This window comes from Topomyia yanbarensis, chromosome 3 (assembly GCF_030247195.1).
Source record: "Topomyia yanbarensis strain Yona2022 chromosome 3, ASM3024719v1, whole genome shotgun sequence".
Taxonomy (NCBI): domain Eukaryota; kingdom Metazoa; phylum Arthropoda; class Insecta; order Diptera; family Culicidae; genus Topomyia; species Topomyia yanbarensis.
In genome coordinates, this window is record NC_080672.1 from 393,169,970 (window position 1) to 393,190,642 (window position 20,673).

The 20,673-nt window shown below is 36.6% G+C and overlaps 1 protein-coding gene across 20 annotated transcripts in view; it reads right to left on the reverse strand.

Moving 5' to 3' along the window:
* The window catches only part of LOC131694238 (potassium channel subfamily T member 2), a 510,796-nt gene that overhangs the window by 51,604 nt on the left and 438,519 nt on the right, over positions 1-20,673 (reverse strand). For 17 of the 20 annotated variants that reach the window (XM_058982768.1, XM_058982767.1, XM_058982776.1 and 14 more), the window contains one exon: positions 14,210-14,347. The exons of the other annotated variants lie outside the window; for them this stretch is intronic. In XM_058982768.1, the coding sequence (XP_058838751.1) occupies positions 14,210-14,347 (138 nt within the window). The remainder of the gene's footprint in view (positions 1-14,209; positions 14,348-20,673) is intronic. 20 annotated transcript variants of the gene reach the window in all.

Below are 20,673 nucleotides of genomic sequence, written 5' to 3' on the forward strand. Positions count from 1 at the left end.
TGTACTTTCGAAAGGTGAAATGACTAATTATTGTTATTATTTATTTATTTACTTATTTATTTTTCCTTTTTTATTTCGACTATGTTAGTCACATTTTCTTTTTTACATTTTAACGACATTCAATTAGCTAGAGATTACGACGGTTGTCACGGTAAAGATGGACATGTCTATCTGTACCAGGACACATGATAGTGAACTCGGGTGATTCGTAGTTATGCTGCCTAAGCTCGACCCTCATTAGCAGAAGACAAAAATTAAGCCCGTACGATGTTAAGCCTGTTCTAATGACCCTGCCACTTCTAGTTTTCCGATCTGTTTACTTCACATCCTTGCTCTCACTTGAGTACTATGGTTCTAATTTTCATAACTTTCCCTACCCAGTAATCTCTAGCTAATTGAATGTCGTTAAAATGTAAAAAAGTTATTATTTATTTTTTTGCTTTCGGTCTCTTTCTGCACTGAATGCCTATCACCGATACCAGAGGGGCGACTCTACGATATAAACCCTAGACTTGCCACTTAACTACCGGTGCCGTCTTTGAGATACTAATTTGTTGAATATGAAAATGTTGAAATTACTTAAAATGTATATTCCTTGTTTTCGACGTGGTCATGTTTTTTTCCTTTTTTTAAGATTATTTCCTTTTTTTAAGGTTATTAGGAACGCGTCCAATGGAAAATAGATAAAGAAAGAATGACCGGAACGGTGACAATTCCTCTTTTACTGGACACACTGAGAAAAGATATGTCCTCAAGCAGGAATCGAACCTGCGATCTCCCAGTCTCTAGTTGGGTGCGTTAGCCACCCCGCCATCGAGGAACTGCGATGAAGTCATCACAGATTCTCAAAAGTGTCGTGGTCAGCGTCACAGCCCCAAAACCTACCAATGGATCCATCTACCCCCAATGCGTCTTATGAACAAATCGTTACCGCCCCTTCTCAGGCAGAACTCACGCGTTATCTATTTTTAGCTCCAGTGGATCGCGTTCATCAGGTTTACAGGTCCTCGATGGTGGAGTGATTAACGCACCCAACTAGAGACTGGGAGAAAGCTGGTTCGATTCCTGCTCGAGGACATATCTTTTCTCAGTGTGTCCAATAAAAGGTGAATTGTCACCGTTCCGGTCATTCTTTTTCTGTCTATTTTCCATTGGACGCGTTCTTGAAAATTTAAAAAGTCTTCTAAAATAGCGATCTGTGTCCATCTGAGCTGCTGATATAAAATGGCCTTATTGTTAAGATGAGGAGATTTAAAATGTGAAAATTATGTGAAGTATTCCAGAAATTAGTAACAACCGTGCGCTTCGTTAGTCACGATAACGTTCAAACAATGGACATTTAACCCGCCTAACTCCATCATTCCTCATTATTGACGGAGGCACTTTTCAGCCTCAAACAGCGTCTTATAACTATGAAGGTCAGATTACATCATATGGGGATGGCATAGCGTAGCTGGTAAGTCCATTACACTGTACGCAGCTGACCTAAGTTGGAACTCCCACCGCCGCATATAGTGTGTTGTCCACCACCCTTTGTCACTTTCGGATAGATTGGTCAGAAATGCATCTTTTTAGGATCTACTAAAATCGTTTTCCGTTTTTCGACGGTACCTGGACATTTACAATGCCACCTATAATGAAGGAAATCTGAAATCGTGCTTCCTCCATATATTTTGATTGCCACAGTATTTTTAATACTTCCACAAGGTTGAATGATCTGGTTTAAAATTTGAAAATTAAATATCAATGTGACATAGAGTAGAAATGGCTCCCTGATTCTGGGGAGCATTTTTTAATGATTCAACTCAACAGCAGATTATACCTGTTCAATTATAGGGGCCCCTTTGCTCAGTTGTGCCCAGGGGCCCCGAGTGGTCTTAAGACGGCCCTAGTTATCATCAGACAATAGAATACATGTATGTTGAGAGTGATTGACAGCAATAACAGCATTCTTCTGCGGAGGAGATGGATTTTCAACGGGCTTCGGAAGAACATATACTCTCTTTATTTTTACCTGAGTAAACCTAAATTGAACTACACTGTTTTTCGTGACATACACTACCCGCCCGAGCAAATTCTCATGAACTCAAATACCATACAACTCCTTTAAAAGAGGGCCCATATTATTGGCTCGAATGAAAACTCGTCGAAATGTCAATTGACGATAGGTTCATCCGGAGTGTTCATTTGTGTTTACATTTTGCTAGCGTTGCCAATTCTATTTTGTGTCCACCACCCAATGTGGCTACGCCACATCGCTTTTGCGCGTACTGTACTTAAACTAGGAATAGCCCCTATGTTTGAGTAAGCCGGGCAAACGAGTGGATCAGGTTCGCTTGCTTCCGACGGCGAGTCGGTGGCCACCTCGCCCGGCCGGTCCTCAGCGGCTTTGCGCCACTTTGGGACCTAGGCCTCGGCTATGCGGCTAAGCCGCATCGAAATGGTACCCCTTAAACATTCTAACTAGAATCGGTTGTGTAACCGGAGCCGGAATACGAATTAGAATCAACCAGCATTCCGGCTGAACTTAACTAGGAAGTTTAGTAAAATTTAATCTGGACATTAAAATTTTCTGGCAACGCTCCAGCACCCCGTTAAATTCTAACGATTTCACCACCTGGGCGCCACGATATGAAATTAACTTTGTTTATTTTCGACAAGTTTTGATTCGAGCCAACAACATCCAGCCTTAAAAAGACCATCAATATGGTCCGTTATAAATTTTACAACCATAAAAACACCATAAAATGGTTTCAATAACCAATGGATACACCCAAATATGGTTTTTACACGCGATCTACCAACCATGGCGATGGTGTTTTCATAGGTTAAAAACCTTACAAACACTATCAAAATAACATATAATGGGGGTGAATCTGGACCATGAACATGAGGGTATTATGGGCTTATCGTTTGCTCGGACGTCAAAAGTTTGAAATCGCTTCAATAAAGTATTGCAACACCTAAAAAGTACAGCATCTCCTTAAAAAAGGTAAATTCGGGCTGCTATCTGCAAGGCAACTCTCTTCAGCGAAGTTATTTTAAAGGCCAAAAAGATTCGGGAGAGAAACAGTTTTCAAGTTGAAGTTGAAGTTAAATATTTTAACTTACTTCATCTCGTTACCGGAACAGTCCACATAGTTTGTTTCTTCAGTAAAGTTGTTCAAAAGGAATGGATCCTAATTATTTTAGTTCGGTATGCTGCTGCCAGGAGGCGCTAGAATACACGTGTAAGAATTTGACTACTTTGTAAGTTCATTCGTGCTGGTAAATATTGTTTGACTAGCTAAATCACCCTATCTAAATCCTATCGAGCTTCTTTTGGATACATTAAATCGTAAAGTGATAAAAGTGCGACCATCGATCTAGATGAAGAAACTCCTAAAATGCTTATCATTTGTATAAGGAAGCTAAAATATAAATGCCTAGTAAACAAGCTTTTATCAATTCAAAATTAGCCTTCATATCCAACTTGAGAAATAAATATGATTATCAGATCTTTTCACTACATTTTCATGTTATTCATATTAATTGAATGTAATGGTGACTGCAAAATTTTCAGGTTTGATTTACTTCGTTTTATGGGAAATAAACAGTTTTCGTTTGATATATTTCAAACAAACACCAGCACAGCATTGTGTCAGTCAGTCTTAATGGCATTAATTGTCATGAATAATTTAACATGTACAATACAACAATAAGATAATTTGAGTTCTGAAATGCAGTACTTCACATATACACTAGCACCACGAAATGATGCAGTTCAAAATCCAAATGATTATCAAGCATGTGGTCATGACCTCATGAAGAACAACTTTGCTGAAGACACGACATTTGTACACCGTTAGACAGTCGAAATTAAACACGCTAAAATGCATAACCTTTTATCTATACTAGTGCTACCTAAAGACAGAGATTCGAACCAAATACGTTTCCATCGTCACAATATTCGCCTTCTACCGTACAGTACCTGACTTTTTGCCGAAGATCCGAACATTCAAGGTCAAAGTCAAGTAGTATCAGTCAAATAGCTTGCTATCCACACGGTTTTATAATTAACTTCGCTGAAGATGCCGATTGTCTAGGCTGTCAGGATCAATTGATAATCCAAAATTCGTTATATCATATGTATGTACACTAGTGCCAGGTAGTTAGAAACTTCTGAATCAAACAGATAATATCCACAGTGCTCATAAAAACCGATTCTGATATAGTAGATACAAGAAGAAAACGCCATTTTTCATCATTTTTCTCCTATTTTACGAAAAACAAAATGCGGACTAAGTACACTGAAATTGTTTCATTTTGTAGAACAGTGTTATTTTTTATGAATAGCATAAAATGTCAAAAGGTTAACTAGCAAAAACTTAAATAACTCATACCACACTAGCCGTAAATATACACTTTCTTCAGCAAAAATACGCCCCTATATTTGGCTTAACTACTCGAAATGTTTCCTATGCTTCTAAAATTTTATAGATACCCAGTTTTGAAGAAAGACTAATGAAAAATACCAAAAATTACGCTTTTTGCTAAGTTTAAAGACTCTGTCGCTCTTATAATGCACAATTTGTACAAACTACCTAACCAAACTTCTCCATTTGGATCTCCAGAAAAATAAAAAAATGCTGAAAATATTCGAAGACAGTTCAGGAGCACTTCAAAATTTGAAATTGAAATTTTACCCAAAATCGGCCCATTTTCAGAAAAATCAAAATTCGCCGCCAGTAGGGAGCGTTTTAACAAATAGACTCCGAAGAAGAAAGTGGCCCTGATAACCTTTCATTTAAGAAGTGCGCCCGATGACTTTTTTAACAAGATGTCATTTTGGGACACCCTAACCCACTTTCCAAGCCGCTTTGGTCTAAAGAACAACCATTCAACCATATGGTCTGATGATTAAAACATATAGTTGAATCATATTTTAGTTGTTTTCATGTAGATTTCAAATGGTTCGTACTATCGCCTTGATGTCAAAGGGAAAGTTACAGGATATGTGGGCCTTTTGAAAAACCTATTGCTGTTGAGGGAGAAACGCGAAGAACTTATGACAAGGTCATAATGAAATAAAATAATTGTGTTGTTAAAACAAAGTTTCAAATCTTGAGAACTGCTACATTTCAGAATATTTTTGTTATGATCATTTTGATGAAAAAAGGCGTTTATAATCATATTCAAAAAGAAAATTAAAATAGTATGAATTATAAAAATATGTCAAGGAAAACTTTTTTTATTGAACGCTTCTCCATGATCCAAATACACTGAAAAAAGTTCTTTTACGCCTTTAAAACGATAAAGATTAGATTGTTGACATTTTATGATAGGGTAACGCGAATAACTTTTAAAAAGGGCATAATTGCACGAATTAATTGTTTGTGTTGGATCAAAACTCCAAATATCTCGAAAACTATCAAATTTTGGAATATATTTGTTAAATGCATTTTGAAATTACGGTTTTGTATATCAATTAGTATGAAATTTAAAAACATGTATAAAGTTGTTGTTAGAAAAACTTTTGACCGATAAGCTCTCCATCAAAACGTTTTGCCTTTCTCATATAAAGAAAGGCTATGCAATCACTGTAAAAATCGACTTTTTAACCGAGGCCCGGAGGGCCGAGTGTCATACACCATTCGATTCAGTTCGTCGAGATCGGCAAATGTCTGTGTGTGTATGTATGTGTGTGTGTGTATGTGTGTGTGTGTGTATGTGTGTGTGTGTGTCATTTAAACTCACACAATTTTCTCAGAGATGGCTGAACCGACTTAGTTTCAGCTGAAAGGTATAACGCTCCCATAAGCTGCTATTGAATTTTTAGTTGATCCGACTTCCGGTTCCGGAGTTACGGGTTGAAGAGTGCGGTCACACAGCAAATTCCCATATAAACTGGTACCACCATAATGTTCAAATGATTTAAAACATATTAAAATTGATGTAACATTACTCTAGTTTGCGGGTCTAGATCACTAATGATCAATCAAAGCAGCTTTGACCACATTGGCCACCTATGACGGTTCATGACGCCCCCGGGGAACTCGCCAAGTTCCTAAGCTAATATCACACCCATTCCCCAACGAATTCTCTACCGATTTTTACAAACTTGATTTCAAATCAAAGATACAGTAATACCATTGACTGCTGCTGAATTTCATTCGGTTCTGATTCTTGCTTCCGGAGTTACAGGGGTGTTAGTAAGGATACACTGGAATTTCCCATATAAATCGGTACAATCGTAATACCTCAGAGGCTAAAAACTATTGAAATGGTCACCAAATTATTTCTAATCGCAGATCTAGATCACTGATTGCCAATCAAACATTCTTTGAATATATTGTCCACTATCGACGATTCCGGAAGTCCGGAATTCCGGGCATATTCCACAATTAATCGGTTCTTCGGTGATGACTGAACCGATTTTCTCAAACCAAGTCTCAAATGGAAGGCAAAATATGCAGTTGATTATTACGTCGCCGCCCCTCCTCCCCCCGCCTTGCCCTTACACCTCCCTCCTTCATCACTCCCCTTCCCTTGGACCACCCTCACGCCCGCATTTCCTTCATCCACCCCGTATACCGAAATAAGATGAAGGATTTCTGACGCATCCTCCACTCTCACTCTACTAACCCCCCATTCCCTCCACTTTCAAACCCATTCCACCAACATTTCAAAATATAATCACATGAAGATAACATTGAACTCATGCTGATTAAGCTAATTAAATACTATTCTTTTGCCTTTCTCATATAGAAAGGTTATGCAATTGCTCCAAAAACCGACTTCCTAACCGAAGCCCGGAGGGCCGAGTCTCATATAACATTCGACTCAGTTCGCCGAGATCGCAAAATATCTGTGTGTATGTATGTGTGTTTGTATGTGCGTATGTATGTGTGCATGTATGTATGTATGTATGTATGTATGTATGTATGTATGTATGTATGTATGTATGTATGTATGTATGTATGTATGTATGTATGTATGTATGTGTGTGTATGTGCGGATTTGTTAACAAAATGTCCACATCGGTTTCTCGGAGATGGTTGAACCGATTTTTAGAAACTAAGATTCAAATGAAAGGTATACTATTCTCATAGGTTGCTATTGAATTTCATTTTCAACCGACATCTTGTTCCGAATTACGAGTTGAAGAGTATGGTTACAAAACAAAATTTGTTGATTTGTCCACATCGGTTTCTCGGAATTTTCTGAACCGATTTTGACAAACTTGATTTTAAATGGAAGGTCCATCAGCTGCTGTTGAATTTTGTGTGGATCCGAGTTCTGGTTCCTGAATTACAGGGTGATACGTACGATCACGCAGCAAATCTCGATTCTAACGAATTCTGCGATGAATGTAAAAAGGTAAAATTTTTGCCTTTCTCAATAGAAAGGTATTGCAATTGCTCTGAAAACCGACTTTTTAACGGAGGCCCGGAGGGCCGAGTGGCATATACAATTCGATTCAGTTCGTCGAGTTCGGCAAATGTCTGAGCGTGTGTATGTATGTGTGTATGTATGTATGTGTGTGTATGTGCGTCTGTGTGTGTATGTGACCAAAAATGTCACTCATTTTTCTCAGAGCTGGCTGAACCGATTTTAACAAACTTAGTCTCAAATGAAAGATACAACGTTCCCATAGGCTGCTATTGAATTTCTATTGGATCCGACTTCTGGTTCCGGAATTACAGGGTGGTGAGCACGATCACGCAGAAAATGTCGATTTTAATAAATTCTGCAATGAATGTATAAAGGTGAAAATTTTTCCAAAATATGACCACAACTGCTTCGATTTGTAGTATTAGGTCACTAACATCCATTCAAAGTCTTTTTGGCCACATTGGCCACCATAATCGGTTCTGGAAGCCCCGGCGGAAGTATCCAAATTCAGAATAACAGTCACATCGGTTTCTCGGAGATGGCTAGACCGATTCAACCAAACTTAGTCTCAAATGAAAGGTGTTGCGCCTTCGTAAATGGTTATTTAATTTCATCCCGATCTAACTTCCGGTTCCGGAGTTACAGGTTGTGGCGTGCGATCACTTAGCAAATTGCGATTCAAACCGATACTCCGATGAAAGCAAAAAAGGTAAAAATTTCGCTAAAATATCTCTCAAACAACTTAAATTTGCTGTTCTAGGTCACCGACGGCCAACCAAACTTTCGTTGACTACATTGACCACCATAGACGGTTCCGGAAGTGCCCGGGAAAAGCGGCCATCTTTCAAAATTGACGTACTCACATCAGTTTCCCGGAAATGGTTGGGCCGATTTTCACAAACACTGTCCCAAATGATAGCTATAGTATCCCCACAGATGTCTATAAAATTTCGTACGGATTGCTTGGATGCGTCCAGAAATATAGACTAATCCATCCGGTCACATATGAAATTCCCATATAAGCCGGAACTAAATTTTTTTTCAAAGGGGGGACCCCATGAAATTTCAGAAATCAAATTCGTTTTTGATGCCAAACATCTTTAAAATGCATGAAACGTCGAGATTTTATGTTATCTCGAAATTTTTTTTTTAGGAAAATCGACTTTTTGGGGCTGCCGATTTCGCACCTTTTTTCAATTTAATATTAATGTAGCTGTTTTTTCTTTTACAAAATTTTAGAACTCGAATAGTGATTTTTTCTTGTATATTTGTCATGTCATGTATAATAATAAAATGTAATATATTCATTTGAAAGCTTTTAATGAATATAAACAACGCAAACATTCACGTGTTCATGATTGAGAAAGGCACAATTGCACCGCTAGGTGGATTAAAACAGGTTTCTTTTATGTTTTTATTGACAAAATATAAAAAATTTGAAAAAATGTTTTTTTTTGCAATTTAAACATAAATTTTTGTTTTTGTGAAAAATAAAATTACCGAACAAAAAAATTAAAAATAATGCACGTAGAAACATCTACGCCCTTTAAAAAAATGCGCTTAAGTCGAAATAATTTTATTGATTGTGGAAATGTTTAGTCTTCCATGCCGGTGAAACCTGCAAAGTTTCATCGGAATATAAGATGGTCAGTCACGATTTTGGAGATTTTTGGACTGATCTTCGTGGAATTCCTCAATATCATCTGTTAAGTCTTTATGCAGTTTCAGCTAATCCCCATCAATAACGGAGTATGCAACCAGGGGTGGTCATACAAGCTCACAAACTCAAGCTCAGAACCAAGGGAAGTTGGGTGTTTGTCATACCTTTCTAACGGTATGTAGAACTTTGCATTCAAATGAACGAAACAAAGTTTATGGACAATAAACAAAATCTGGCCCACGACCAGGGGCACTTTCCTATTTTTAATGTTGGTTGTACAATGTACATATGCTGATAATTAAGAATCCCAGCTGCTAAATAGTGAATAAGTTATGCTTCGTCAGCAAGCATTGCCTCTCCCTTTCTCGCTAACGGGCAGGAGCCGCCTGTGCTTCTCATCTAGTAATCAACGACTAAAACAGCCGAAAAGTTAACCTACTCGTCAGCAGCTCTTTTGTTCTACCTTTAAGTAGGGTAGAAGTATCATTCTTCGCCCCCTCCCTAATTTTCGCCCCCCTTGTAGAACAATTACAAATAATTCTATCTGCTTTACGATCTGGACCTCCGCTTTCGACTATTATTGAAAAACAAACTAAGACGAATAAAATGTGCAAATTGCCCTAATTTAAACAAAAATATTTCATAACGTACTTTTAATCGTAAATAAAGTAATACCTGTAGACCACTTATTTTCCTGAAAACTAAAAAAGGTGACAATTTTTTATCGCGGGGAAAGTTATATAAATTTTGTGAGTAAGCGTTAGAATTTTCGATAGTAATGTTTTTGAGCATTGCAGGAATACATGTCAACGCACATCCGCGATTATTACCTTTATTTAATTAAGTTTGAACAATTTTAAAAAGTGGCGAAAATTAACGCAAGATGAAACTCAATTCTAATCTTTGCCCCTGGCGAAATCCCATATAGCGTTCTTTTTTTCGTGTGGGTTTCTATCTTCACCCCGTTCCACAGTTGTCCCAAAGTAGACTATTGATTGTAGCCATGTGATGTCTTTGAGGAAATTTCTCCGATCTTTCTTTCAATCACATCGGATCGTTGACTAATCTCCTTAATAGTGAGTTACGAAATTTATTTTCTTCAATAATTCAGATAGAAAAATACTCACTTCAATAATGTTGCAGAAAAACTTACCAGGAAGATTTCTTTCGGAAACTTTTAGTTTTCGAGATACAAGGATTTATTTGTGAAAGACCCTCAAAAACAGTTTTTTCACCACAACTTCTATTATGGAGCTTCAAGCGATTTTTGATGTTCTAGAAAGTAATATAGACGGCTGAAATAGACAAATTTCTAAAATATCATAACCTGTTTTCGCTTCGCTTTTCGCTATTTTCAGAGCTATTCACTCTTTCTAAAGTCAACATCTCTAAACCGAGTAAAAACGGATAAACTACTTGGTAACTAAATGAAAGTACTTCTTTTTATACTGGAAAAATAAGAGCGCCCCTAGTCTGCTCTCTACCTATTCAGTTGCAGTGAAGACAGTCAGATTCTGCAATTTATCTTTGAATCCCGCGCAGTTGTTTTCGATTTCTAAAATATGTTATTAACAATTCAATTAAACTATATCAATAATAATTAGAAAACCTTTTACAAACGTAATGTTTGGTTTTTTACGAATATATATTCATGATATTCGGATTCTAAACAGCACCGAGCAGGTTTATAGGTTTTCTCTGTAAGGAAGACAAAACCTATCAAAATACAACCTCTCCATTCATTTTTTTCATAGTTTATAGAGAAACAAGCCAAAAATTAATTCGTTTGGAAAGCCTTATTGAAAACAAATACAACGGAGTTTCTGTCAGTGATTGAGGGGTTATATATATTGAGGTGCAGGACGAAAGGAAAAAATTTGAAATTTTATGAAGGTATGTAGCCATATTTATATCGAATACCTAATATACGTCTAGCGTAGTACAATGTCTATTTTGCAAAACCCACTTGTGAACATGAATAAATATTAATAGGGTGGGTGCTCCTATAGTTGAGGTGCACCAATAGTTTCAGTAGTGGATTATACGCCTAACTAAGGTACCAACCATCAACAAATATTTTTTTATCGATTAGTGGATATAGTGGTACAAGCGGTTTTGAATACATAAATTGGTTACTAAACAATCTTTATACTTTTCCTATGAAGTAGGGATTGAAAGCTTTCGTTTAATGTATTAACATTGCCAATAGGTCTATTCATCGATTTTTAGCAAAAGTTTTCCTTGAGTATTCGACTATTGGTACATCCACGCTAATTGTCGAAGTTATAACCATTTCCAAAAAAGCGCGTTTTCTCTAAGAGATTTGCCGTGACTACGATTGTTGTATAACAGCTCAATTGAAAACATAAGAACAAAAAAAAATCATAAGTACAGGCACTTGTGGTGTCCTTGAACTATGCATTGTAATTTTTTTATTTTTGCGAACGGGGACGATTTTTCTAAAAAATCCACTATTTTTCTATTATCACTGAGATTTTTTTTAAGAAATTCATAACATTAATATGAAAATTTTGACGAAAAAATGGAATCATTCAAGGACACGACAGTTAAATTACAAACAATTTAAAAAAAGAAATTTAACATCGGTTGCAAACATTTTCGGCAATCGTAGTCACAGCAAAGACATTTTTGGAAAAACATGATTTCGAGATAATCACGTGCAAAGTTTCTAGTATATACCCGGGACCTCATTGGGGAATAGTGAAATACGCTATAATGTTGGTTCTACTGCTTGAATATTTATAATAATTTATAAAAACATCCTTAAGAACTTATACTGCCGCTCTACGTATAATTGTCTCATGTGTATTGGGTATTCCATTGCACATGGAGTAGTTTTGCGTATAACGATAAGAAAGACAAAAGAATAGTTATTGTTTCGATTTTTATATCTACACATATATCCTTTTAATTTAAGTGAACATCTGTAGTCATTTTGGGCATATTCGAAATATTTGAAAGAAATTGAAATTGTTGCCCCAAATCAACTACCAAAAAATATCTGTTTCATTCATGATTTACATAAAGAATATCGTTGATAATTCCAAAATGATTTTTAAAACATATGCTTGACATATTAATTTATGTATCCATTGCATCTGCTGCAAAACCGGAAGTAAATAAATTTTTAATCCTGTGCAGCTACGAAAATGTAGTGAGAAGCCTTGGGGTGTCTTGATTTTTCTAGCATTTAGAGTATTTTTCTAGTAATGCTATTTAGTTAACGAATAGTTTGTTCGTTTTTGCACGTTGCTATTCTCGTTCGTTGGCGCGTACATCGCCTTCCTTGTTCGCGCAAAATATCGAGAACACTCTTATGGCGTTTTCGTTTTTTCTTGGTGCTACACCGGTGTAGTGCAAAGAAAAAGATAGACTGATTACACCCAAGTTTGAATGAGTGTAGCACCGACTACACCGGTGTAGTACACTGTCAAAAACGAATATGCCATTAGTAGTCCATGCTCTTCGTGCATCCACACTCGCGTGTGCTCTTCAACGCATTTCACGCTTGCGAGATAACAAAGCACACGAGACTTTGCGAGAAAAACTTCCTGGATATGCCCTACATACTAGATGAAAGCTTGGGTTTCTCGCGAGCATTCCCGCTCGAGATTTTGCTTAATCCGGGCGCGAACGATGAAGAGCGCTAGGCATGCTCTGCGCATGATCGTAAATCAGTCCCATAAAGATAAGAAATCCCATAGAAGATTGTTTGATAGTTTTTGAAAATATAATCTGGATTTGCCTAATCTTTTCACTATTACCAATTCTGTGATATTATAGCATGATAGAATTCGTGAAATTGTGCGTGGGCGCACGAGGGCGAAGAATAGAGCAACAGGGGGGCGAAGATTAAATTTAGGGGGACGAAAATTGAAACACATCTTGATTTAGAATATTGTTATTTTTTCGTTAATTTAATGTTTTAAATCACTTTTATTCAGGATTATTGGATACTATATGATACGTGATGAGAATGATAAAATAAAATTAGTTGGAGCAATTCAAAATTGTTGAAATTTAAAGTTTTTCCGCAAACAAATGTTTTAGGGGGCGAATTATAGTACATTTACCCTACACTTAGGCTGTAAAACACTTTTAACGTTTAGTCAAAATTTGACAGTTCGAAAGTTATTTTCTCTCGAATTGTAAAATTTAACCGAGAGAGTACCAACGCTTCAAATGTTGATATTTGGATAGTTATTTAAAATTGACAGCTGCGATAATCATGTGTTGGTGTGATTATTTGCCGATATTTTAAAATTAGTTTTTTTTTCTTGTAAGTATGACATTAAGTATGACAGTCTCGAAACATAAACATCCACATCAAAAAATAACTCAAACAAATCTTAACTCAACACGTTTTTGTTTTCACTTCTATCCTTTTCTTTCTCTATTGAAAAATATAGACAACCTCCATTAAACACAGAAAATGTTTTCACCTTTTTATTCTGCATCATGGGCAAACCATTTGACTGCATATCAAGAAGACTGGCAACTCTGTTCTGAATCTGGAGATAGTAACAGCAACACCACTTGCGGGTAAAGCTAGTACTTCCCATAGTGATGCACACATACATAAACACTTTTACATTAAGCTTCCTACCTTCCTCCAATAGAGGCGCTGTAACATCTGTCGCTCCTCGTTTGTATGGGGAAAGGAAAGAGATATCTGTCTTTTTAGTATGTAATCTTCGCTATGGCACTGTCAATTTTAACAATGCTCAAGAGCAGGGTTATTTTGCAAATAACTTTCGAAATGTCAAATTTTTACCAAAAGTTAAAAATTTCGCCAAACGGTTCACAGCCTTAAAAAGGATGCAAAAGCAGTGATAAACTCATGATTGGGCCTTCTTGCCAATTAACGGGAACAATCTACAATAACTCGCAACAGCTAAGTTGAAACTATTGAGAAAGGCAAAAACATTCAACAAGCAGCGTAAAGCACGGAAAAAAATCCGCCAATTAGAAATGTTTCGTGGAAGAATCCGACTGCTCTACGGAAGCACCGGTTCTTCGCTTGAACGCAAGCAATAATAGAACAAACAAACAGATAAACCAGCAAACAAACAAATTCACGAAACTAGAATTATGTATAATTGAAATGAAAAGAATAAATAACGGTTTTTTCGGGAAGAGTTGGTGGACACTTACCGGGAGCAATCGGTTCGCCATGCAGGAGGTGTATGAGTTGAATCTTTGCTATCGGATGTCGAGCTACAACATTTCGACTCGCCGGATGAGCTCAGAGCGAGCGTTTGCAGAAGGGACAGTTCGGCACTTCCGAGGCCGCTGGGTTTGTTTATTTTTTGTTTGTTTGGTGGACGACGGGTGTGGGCACACATATATGATTATTTGCAGAATGTGGGAAAGAGAGTGGAAGTGAAGATGTGAAGATAAAAAGGGGGTGTGCGGTTTTTTTTATCTCTATTGGCAACAAAAGGGGAGGCCAAGTTTGTTTGTTTGTGTGATGATGCGATATTTTTGTTTGGAATTGGGATAAAAAGGTTGGTTGTGCTGGATCGGTGAATGTAATATTCATGGTGTGATAAATGGCTTATTTGTTGGGTATTTAAATACACTGAATTTTTCACCTGGTGGAACCTAGACGATAACGTAATAGGGTTGTTAGTTGAGGATGTTAGGGTAACGAAAATATACTACCTCCCAAACTTGATTCAAAGGGTTCAAGAATAATATAATGACAGTAGGTAACAAAGTTACAATCAAACATTCCGATACATTATTACAATATTATTGTTGTTGACAGAAGAAAGAGATAAATATGGAGGTTAGGGTGCTATTCGAAAATATTTTAAAGTTTAAAACAAGCTTAATAAAATCAGCCAATGCAATAGTGAAAAGATAAAAAAGGATGGCTTCTTGTGCATCAATTAGAGCTGCTGTTATAAAATCCTGCATCATTCGACATACACCTCGGATGAGCTAAGCAGCTTTGAAATCATGTGAAACAGTCATGATATCTTTGCTATATTATTCTCACAGGAGAAAATTAGATTCAAACCATTTTGTGATATCTGGCGGTCATGTCAATACTGCTAGATATTGATGAGACGAAGTCGAAACGCAAAACTTTGACTTATAACAGTAGTAGCACAGATAACAGACATTTAGGCTGGCATGAAATTTATTTAAAAACCTGTGTAAACTTTGCCTTGAAAACGTCTGTTATTTGTGTTTTTTCCTTTTACGCACAAAATAGTTTGAATCCAATTTGCTCCTTAAGGAGTAATGTAGTAAACGCACTGGCTTGTTAGCGGACCAATATTTCGATTTCACTATTCTCTATGCTAATGAGAATCAGAACTTATGTTTATTTATTTATTTATTTATTTATTTCGTCAATCGATGTAGACTACAGATTTCCTTAATTACTAATGTGTATATTTCGTGAATTTAGTATAAATGAAGCAATTTCGGCTTTTACTGAATCATCCTCTTACGCGTTAGAATTTCTTTTGTGTATAAAATATTGCTTTAGTTTCAGTTTAGACATTGTAAAATCAATTGAGTCGCAATAGTGATTATAAATAGACATCATTCGATTTATGGGGCTATATTTTGCATAGTTTGTGCGAAAAGGAGTTATTGAAAATATACTTCGATTTCGTAGCTGTCGTGAAGGTGCATAAAAGTTCAATTTGGATAAAATTTCAGCTGAATCGATACGATGCGAAACAATATTATTAATGAATGAGAGCATTGCAAACTCGCGACGCTCCTTTAATGTTTGAATATTGATAAGCAAGCAGCGTGCTTCATAAGATGGCAGAGGGAATGCTGTCCATCCTAATTTACGAAGGGCAAATAATAAAAACTGTTTTTGTACCGATTCTATTCGTTCTTCATGTCTGCTTGAAAAAGGGCACCAAATAATACTGCAATATTCCAATATCGACCTAACATATGCAATATATAATATTTTTATTGTATAAGGATCTTCAAAATGATAGCTAAAGCGTTTTATAAAACTGAGCATGTTGTTAGCTTTGTGTATAATTGTGTTATAATGATCAATAAAATTTAACTTTGAATCTAATATAACACCTAAATCCCTAATTCTTTCACATTTGACTACAGTCTGATTTCCTAAGGTAATCTCAACATTCGGTGTTTGTCGTTTTCTACTAAAGGTTATTGAATTACACTTTTTCACGTTCAGTTGTAAGAGGCTTTTTTGACACCACATGTGGAAAATTTGTATTTCGTTTTGAAATGTATTAATATCCTCGGCATTTCTTATCTCCAAATAAAGTTTCATATCGTCCGCATAAATTAGTATTTTCAGTTTTTTGAGAATGAAGGAGATATCGTTCACGTATAAAATAAACAATAGAGGGCCTAAATGAGAGCCTTGTGGAACTCCTGAGGTGACTTTAATTGGATTAGATTGCTTTCCTTTAAATTTAATTATTTGCTGATGTTCGGAGAGATATGATTCTAACCATGTAAGTAGCCCAGGCTCAATGCCGATCTTTGTCAATTTATAAAGTAACATTGGGATGTCAATGCGATCAAATGCTTTACTAAAGTCTGTATAAAGTGCCTCCACGTAGTTTCCATTATCCATTGCAATCAGTGTATAATTAATAAATTCTAGTAAGTTTGTTGAGGTCGAACGACCTTTGAAGAAGCCATGCTGGAGGTTGGAAATTCTGTTTTTTATTTGAAGAAATATTTTTTTGTTAATGATTGATTCGAAAAGTTTCGGAATACAGGAGATTATGGCTATACCACGATAATTACGTACGTCAGATTTTTTGCCAGATTTATATATAGGCACTAAAAAAGATTTTTTCCATATTTTAGGGAACTGTCCAGATTGCAAAGACATATTAAACAGCCAGAACAATGGGGCAGTTAACTCGGTTGCTAGGTTTTTCATAAATAATGGTGGGATTCCATCAGGGTCAGAACCTTTTGATACATCTAAATGTTTTAGAGAATTGAAAATGTCTTCCACTATGACATGATTGACACTAATATCCAAAGGAAAATCGGGAAGAAAAGCGAAGTAATCGCGATCACGGTCTTGTTCAGAAAAAGTCGTATATATTTCTTGGAAGAATGTTGCAAATAGGTTGCAGATTTCTTCCGAGTTATCACGTACGTTGTCATCCAAGTGCATTGTTGATGGGAAATTGTCTGATTTTAATTTAGTTTTGACGTAATTGAAAAAATTCTTTGGACAAGATTTGATCTGCTGTTCCGTTTTTGAATTATAATCCGCAAGTGCAGAATCTATGGCCATATTTAGTTTATCGCAAATGTCGAAATATTTTTCCAAGTCCTCATTATTTTGGTTTTTCTTATATAGCTTATGGGCTTTTTGCTTCCTATTTTTCAAACTCTTAATTTGTCTATTATACCAAACGGGATGCTTCGAGTTGCCGTGTCGTCTTTTTTTCTTAATAGGCACCTCTTCATAAATTATTTTGAAAATAATTTTGTAAAATACGTCCACTGCGGTTACAATATTTTCTTCATTTCTAAGGCTATTTTGCCAGTCGACATTACTTAGCTTCCGCCTGATATTGTCATAATTGGCTTTATGGTATTCAAAGACTTCTTCAAAGTCACAATCGCTGGGTTTTTGAATTTCATGGATGAATAAGGAAAATTCAATAGCAGTATGAAATGCTTCATTTTTCCACAAAGGAGTTAGAGATTCAGATACACAGAAGTCTTCCTGAATGTTTGTAAATAAAAGATCGAGATAGCAATTCTGTCGATTTTTTACGTGATTTATTTGATTTAGTCCTATGCTAGCAGTTTTGTCGAAAATATACTGCAATGTTTCGTTTTCTCCCACGACTGGGATTAAAATATGTTCGTTTTCAGAGTCCGGAATAAAATCTGCGTTGCGTTGGTTAAAGTCTCCGTAAATGTGAACTTTAACCTCGGCTGGGAGTTCAGATAAAATTTGTTCAGCAATTTGGAAAAAAGCTTCGTACGATGTTATATTAGCATGCTCTGGCGGGAAATATACAGAGGCAAAAACATGCATTTCGCCGGCAATGTTTGATTTAACCCACACATGTTCAAATTCCTTAAACTTCACTGTGACTAGAATTTCTGAATTAAATTGAGCCGAAATACCCACAAGGACTCCCCCGCCAGACTTCTTTTGAGATTCGTGAAGATTTCGATCGTCTCTGAATACGTTAAAACCACTGCCGAAAATTTCTTCACTTTTTACGCTATCGTCCCAGCTAGTTTCAGTTCCTAATATAACCAAAAATGACGAACCTAATATACGTTTATGAATTTCTGCCATTTTGGCTGGACTTTTCATCCTATTAAAATTTTGACAATACATTAATAATTCTGTCGCAGTCTTTTTTGTATTGGAAAGTCTACCATCATTATCTAATTCTTGGAAAACACTGTGCTCAACAGCAAACTCGTCTTTTTCTTCTTCTAAGGAAAGTGTCGAAACTACCGAAAACACGAATGTTGAAAGCGGCATGCCTCACACGGTGATGATGATGGCGAACATTCCGTATTTACTGCATTTAATTGTTGCGATGATCTTGATGTATCACGTGCTGGGTAGGGATTCAAAATCTCGCCTCGTGTAAATTGAATCGATGGAATATAATTTGTAGGTAGGCCGGAAAAACGATCCTTGGCTGCTGCAAGAAGCACTCTATCCGGTGGTAGAAAATTCGTGTTGCAGCTATGATTGGGATGACGGTTTTGGTTATGACTGGAGCTACTGGCACGATTAAAAAAGTTGCGATTGGAAAAATTGGCCGGCGGGCCATAATAACGATCGTTTATTGTTGCAGGGGGTCTCCGATCAGGTGGAAAAATATTGTTGTTGTTGTTGTTTTTAATATTAGTATTCCGGTTTCTAAATATTTGTTTCTTTTTACGCCTTCTAGCCTTATCCGCCTGTTTTTGTTGATTCAATCGATTTATTTCTCGCGCATCGTACTCACTCCAGTCAGCTTTCCATACTTTTTTTGTGCCCAAGAAACGCCATCCTGAGTTAATAGCGTTATTTAATTCAATTTCCAAACTGGGGCGTGAGTCATTCGGCGATAGCAATTGCGCGGTCTTATTATTCGCATATAGGGTGATGAGCCTATTTTGGCACCATTAGGGAGAGGGTCGCACTATTTTTTGAACAATTTTAAAAGAAGCCATATTATCTATAACCTTTCTCAGAATAAAGTGTCAGTGTACTGTTTCTTAAACATCTATATAATGCTTATTTAGCAGAATTGCCTCAATTTTCAGCATAAATGAAAATAAATGTTCCATTCTGTGCATCTATTCCCACCTCAACGATCCAATTATCGCCTCATGGGTGTGCCAATTTCCACCTCATCGAAAAACAATCTAGTTGAAACGCAATGCCTCATATTCCATTTGCGTCGATTCTAACTAGGTATCCAGATCATGGACGCCAACGAGTAATTTTTAAAACGAATCATTCTGCTTTTTTCAGCCGATCAAAACAAACGTAAACATCACGCACATCAATGATACTCATCAGCTGTTAGTAGAAGAGCGCCCAGAATTGCGCACGCAGAAAAAAACCATTCGAAGGTTAGCAACTGGAATGACAAGTTTCAAATCACACATTGCTGTCTCCCGATCCGAATTGTATGTGCAGATGAAAATAAAATATCTGCAATCAACAATTAGTTGAATAACTTGAAGTAATTGATTGCTTATACCTGAAATTGCATTACATTATATTTACAAGTTCATGTTTTGGTTTGGCCGCACTGGTGATTCTTTTCTGTATGATGGATACAAAAAGTTGGTTTTGATTGTGATAGTGTATCAGGAAAACATGCCAATAATAGGAACCCCCGTATTTAGTTTTATCCTATTATAACACTAGGCCTATTCTAGTGTTTGACGAGTGATTTTAAAGTGAAATTATCGTAAAAAGGTTCTCCAGCTAAAATAAAGGTATGTATCAGTGCAATGTTTAGTATATTTGTGCTTGAACAACGAGGTATGAGGCGGTAAATGCTGGCTCGTAAAAGTGTATTTTGCTAAGCGCCGTTGCATCCAGTTTCGGTTCACTACGTGAGTGAGACGGATTAGTAGATATTTCAATAAGGTGATTTTGTTTTAATTAAAAGTTGGATTTAGAGGATAGTTCTAAATACATATGTGCACAACAAATAAAGAATAAAACTTGAGCTTATTTTTTCTCACCTGTTTTAGCCAAATCGATAGTGTCATTATCTCATATGCTTGGTTCTAAACCAAGGGGTACGAAATAGGGTCACAATAGGCTCTACTGCCATAATAGGCACATCACCCTACATATGCTGACATCGCTTTAACCTCGTTGAGAATTTCTGGCAGCAACGTTGATTCATGTGACGACCGTAGTTGCCTGGTGCTTTTGTTTTCATTGAGGGCAACTGAGACCGACTCGTCGAGAATCTCGTATCCTAGGGTGGAATTTGGAGGATTACTGTTGGCTGTGTCTAAAGACAGCTGACTAAGCTGACTTATTTCCGCGTTCATGTCACGCAAATCAGCGGATAATTCCGAAGTAACTGTTTTTAACGATTCGTATACACTATCTGATGTTGACTTAATTGCTGTGTCAAGCAGAGAGGTAA